Source organism: Brachyhypopomus gauderio, chromosome 5 (genome assembly GCF_052324685.1).
Source record: "Brachyhypopomus gauderio isolate BG-103 chromosome 5, BGAUD_0.2, whole genome shotgun sequence".
Taxonomy (NCBI): domain Eukaryota; kingdom Metazoa; phylum Chordata; class Actinopteri; order Gymnotiformes; family Hypopomidae; genus Brachyhypopomus; species Brachyhypopomus gauderio.
The window spans coordinates 19,945,267-19,950,266 of record NC_135215.1 but is presented as its reverse complement, the minus strand read 5'-3'; the positions used below and the strand labels follow the sequence as shown (position 1 = coordinate 19,950,266).

General features: G+C 43.6%; 1 protein-coding gene across 4 annotated transcripts in view; it reads left to right on the top strand.

The window, feature by feature from the left end:
- fhod3a (formin homology 2 domain containing 3a) overlaps positions 1-5,000 on the top strand; it is a 47,511-nt gene that overhangs the window by 31,468 nt on the left and 11,043 nt on the right. For all 4 annotated transcript variants that reach the window (XM_077006314.1, XM_077006316.1, XM_077006315.1 and 1 more), the window contains one exon: positions 1,292-2,157. In XM_077006314.1, coding sequence (XP_076862429.1) covers positions 1,292-2,157 — 866 coding nt within the window. The remainder of the gene's footprint in view (positions 1-1,291; positions 2,158-5,000) is intronic.

The following is a 5,000-nucleotide window of genomic DNA, read 5'->3' as shown; positions in this document are numbered from 1 at the left end:
TGAATTAAATATTAAAATAAAATTATTTTTCCACTGGCTAATAATTTAAAAAATAAAATAAATCAATCAACCATTCAAGCCAATGCCTTGGAATAGCAAGAAAAAGTGCATAAAGAAAACGTTAATTATTGCTCAGTTTGCTACGCACTGATCTACTCTGATGTGCCCAAGCCAGATGCCTGGCATCTCTTCTTGGATGCTATTTCATCAATGTTTGGGCTCAGGCTCTGAGTTGAAAAAAATGCTGTCTTTTACATATGTAAACAGATATTCTGCCTCCCACTTGTCCAGATATAATACAGTATAATACCGGGGGCCAGCTCTAGTAGTCATTTGGTATTGTCTCGCGGGCCAAATATAATTACAACACCGACCAAATTTGGCCCGCGGGACAGAGTTTGACACCCCTGCTCTAGAAGAAAGAAACAATGTTTCTATTTTCATACTCCTGGACATGAGTTTAGAATTTCACCATTTCACCATTATTTCACCAAACACAATAATCATGACTTTAGTGCACAGACTTGATAGCATGCTTCTTGAGTGTATATAGGTGTGGCGTGTATGGTTGCCACCTAGGTCTAACAAAAAACAAGGACACTCTGTCATACGCGAATGTAAATTGTTGACGGGGGGTGCGAACGTAAAATGTTACGGGGAGGGGAGTGTAAAATGGACACAGCGAGAAAAAAAAAGACAGATTTAAAGTCTAAATAGTCGTTTGAACTAACATAGTGAAAATCGGGACATTAAATGAATTTTTTTTTTTTTTTGCCGGGACTGACAAAAGAAGGAAAACCGGGACAAACTGGGACAGCCCGGGAAAACCGGGACAGCAACGTGAAAACCGGGACAATCCCGGGAAAACCGGGACAGGTGGCAACCCTAGTGGCGTGCTACCAGGTTCTGCTTTAGGCCCTTTTATTGTTTTTCATTTAGATACACAGTCATGTTTTCATTCATCTGCATAATTATACATATTTATCTAACCTTTAAAACATCATATTAGCATGTTAAAAACCTTTGCAAATAACACTGGCTGCACTGATGCTAGGGAAGTGCACCATCTGTTCAGGTGAAAATAGTGTCCTTGGAGGCTTCTGCATAATAGTGGTGAGCATGTCATGCTAAACACTGCACAATACACTTCAGTGATTAGCCTCACATGTCGGGAGGATCCACTCACCTGCACTAGGGAAATAATTAGACACAAATCAAAAGGAAATCAATTGTTTGTCTCCATTTTTGTTTTGGTGTTTTTGTGATGTTGATGGCTTTTATGTTCTTTCAGGACTGATCGAGAAGGCAGAAGTGAGTGATCAATGCAGTGACATCCTGAACAACAAACTCTTCATGCTGGACATGCTTTACTCACAGAGTAAGAAACACACCCAGGAGGAGGCGGAGGAGGTGGGGGAGGTGGAGCTACAGAAGGAAGGAGGGACTGGAGAGGAACTATCCATGGTGGGCGGGTCTGAGACGAATGAAGAGAACGGCTGTAAGAAGGTTGAGAGCACCATGGTGCGTGCTTTTGCCGAGCGCTTTGGAGACCTTGTCAGAGGCTTGACCTCTCCACCAATCGAAACACAGGAGCACCCTGAGAAGCATCCACATGCCGCTCCAGCCCCACCTCCTCCCAAGAAAGAGTCGGACTGCATCTGGGAGCAGCTGATGACCAGCCCTCGGCAGCTGCGGATCAGGGACATCGACTTTACTGATTTAGGTGAGGATGATGACAAGGACATTCTGGATATGGAAGGTTTCATTGGATCTGGAGAACAACCCCCACCTCCTCCTCCTCCACCTTGCCCATTTAATCTACCCCCACCTCCACCACTGCTGGGTTTCCGCCCACCTCCTTCGATCCCAGGAGCTGGGCTGCCCCCACCTCCACCTGGCTTCTCTGGGCCCACCCCCCCACTGCCTCAGCCCCAGTCAGGGTCGTCACCACTGGGGCACACAGATCCACCTCTCTTCCAGAAGAAGAAGAAAACTATCCGTCTGTTCTGGACTGAGCTACGGCCCGTGGAGTGGCAGTATTTGGGGCCCAGGCGGGGACACCTGTCCATCTGGTCCAAACTTGAGTCTGTTAAACTGGACACTGCCAAACTGGAACACCTGTTTGAGAGCAGGTCCAAGGAGCTGCCTGTTACCAAGGTGATGGCCGTCTGATGCTTGCTCTATTCTCTCTGTCTCTCCACACCAGGGCCAGCCCTTCCATTAGGCGACATAGGCAAATGCTAGGGGCGCCGGCTGTCCAGGGGGGCGCTCGCGTGCATGCGGTTTTTTTTTTTTTTTTTTTTTAACAAATGAACAATTAATAAATGTCAAAAAAAGTCCACATAATCATAATTTCATTGTTTAATAATATTAGTCAAATTAATAATTCTTATAATAACAACACACGACACCTATCACCCGCGCGCCAACCCGCCCTCCCCCGCGCGCTCTGCGCACCTCGTTACTGTTTCTCTGTACACCGCAGAGTGAGTGACATCTCCCTGTAAAGACCTCAAAAAGGCAGAAAAACAGGTAATATAATGGTAATATGTGGTGAATTAACACTATACCATTGGCGAATCGTCAGGGACTTCAACGCCTTCTCTGAAGGTTAATTGATCTTAAAAAGGATGCTTTATCTATTATATGTAATATATATATATGTATTTTTCCTATAAATCGGCTTTCAAATCCACTTTTCGTACTTGTGCTGGAAAAAAACCTCAGCGGTGAAATAAAAAATCAACCAATCAGAATATTTCACACCGTTGTTTCTAGGTAAAAGAGAGAAAGGCCCCTTTACATTGAGAGCTTTTATTATAGATTGGCAGTTTTATCAACCAATCATATTATTGAATTAAAATCGTGGGGGCGTGCTCCAATGGTCTCATTTTTATTTGAAACAAATCCAAAATGTTGCCAATCTATAGCTGTTGTGTTTTTCTTTGAAACCAGCTCGCTTGACTCACAACACTCAATCGTCATTGTGGCTTTTTCCCCTCTGTATGATCTTAGTGAACAGAGTCATCATACTGCCCAATCCTAGTAGGTGCTATGATTAGCTTAGCTTAAAATAAATATATACTAAAACAAACATATGCTCCTCTGTTCATTGCGAATGCACTTTTGAAATAATAATGTTGCAGTAGGCAAATTGCCCTGATTTGCACTGGTGGTAGTTTATATTTAAAAGTTGTTCTCTGCACAACGTTATGTAAAATAGTTTTTAAATATTTTTTGTGCAACACCTTTATATTTATTGCTTATTATTTACATTTACATTTATGGCAGATGCCCTTATCCAGAGCGACTTACATTTTTATCTCTTTTTTTTTTTTATACAAGTGAGCAATTGAGGGTTAGGGCCTTGCTCAGGGGCACCTCAGTCATGTCCTCAGGTCTGGGAATCGAACCTGCGACCCTCCGGTCACAAGACCAGTTCCCTAACCGCCAGGCCATGACCTGCCCTGTTATATGGTAATATTTAAGTCATTTCCTTTTTATTTGTTTCTTTAATAGTGACACAATCAACACAATGATTGATGATGCAGGGGGCACCAACCAAAATCTCGCCTAGGGCACACACTCTCTCTCTTTCTCTCTGTCTCTCCCTAAAGCCTGGTTTATACTTGACGCGCCGCGAGCGGCGCGAGGGTCCGCGAGCGGCGCGAGGGTCCGCGCGGCGAAAATGACGTAATCGCTGAGGCTCCGCCCGTGCGCGAGTCATGTTTGCAGGGTTCATACACCTAAACAAGGTGGAATTAAAGCACTTGTACGGCACTTTCAAGGTCCATTTAAATATTTTCCAGCACGATAAACATAATTAAGTTAAATATTAATATATATACTCGAAATAATTCGAAATAATTCGCTTTTTATCACATTATTTAATGGTTGTTTATTTTCAAAACGCCCAATCTTAACGTCTTCACGTTCTCTCATGTTTCGTCCTGGAATTACAAGAGGCTTGTATTTGTTAATGTAATTTCAACATTTTAATGTACTTTAGCCTAAATTCCAGCACTTTTCAAACCTGAAACACAAAGCAACATCAAAATGCGTCAGGTAAATGTTCATTCCCCTTTTTTTGAGGGGTGTTTCTTTATACTACCACATATCGTTTCGGACAACATTGCAAAGCCATATTTATGTTTGATGCCTGGTGTATAGCCTATATACGGGCTGCATCTCAATTCAGGGGCTGCAGCCTACGTAGACCGCGTAGACCGCAGCCCACGGTGGCCACACACTTCGAAGGCCGGGTAGGCTGCATCTCACGGCTGTTAAATGAGACAGTCTAGTCTTCGCAAGACGTATGTTTGCGTGACCACACTCTGCCCCGTTTCATACGTTACATACGTGTTAGCGCGCTGTCCGACAAATATCACATCACCCACAAATGCCTAAAAGAAAATGCGTTGAACATGTATTCACATGTTTGGCGGGAAGTATAACTTCATAACAAAATTCAATGTATTTTTATAAACGTTACTCTTTAGTAAATACTCAAAGCACAGGTTTACCTGCAATATCATTAATAACTGGCATGTTATTTAGCATCTCATTGCAGTATAAATGTCCATATTTAAAAAATACCGACATTTAAAAACGAATTCTTCGGCCCGTACACTAGACTCCGCCTGTTTATTGTTCATAGAGCAATGAATCCTGGGATATGGTGGGACGCGAAGGATACTCAGATGCATCCTTCGTTTTCGGGGTTTTGAAGGCTACATTCGTCGGCCGCATAAGAAGGAGCCCACGAATTGGGACAGCCTCGGCGCGGCGCAGTGACGTAACCGGCCTACAAATGCGCACTTCGTGGGCTGCAGCCCCTGAATTGAGATACACCTACGGTCTCTGGTCAGGTAAAAATGTTCTTTCCCCGGTTTTGCAGAGGTTTTTTATTCTCCACTGCCACCTATTGCCACCTATCGTTTCGGAGAACACTGCAGCGACGCTCGCGAAGTTCGCGAAAGTATAAACGCCTACACCGCTCG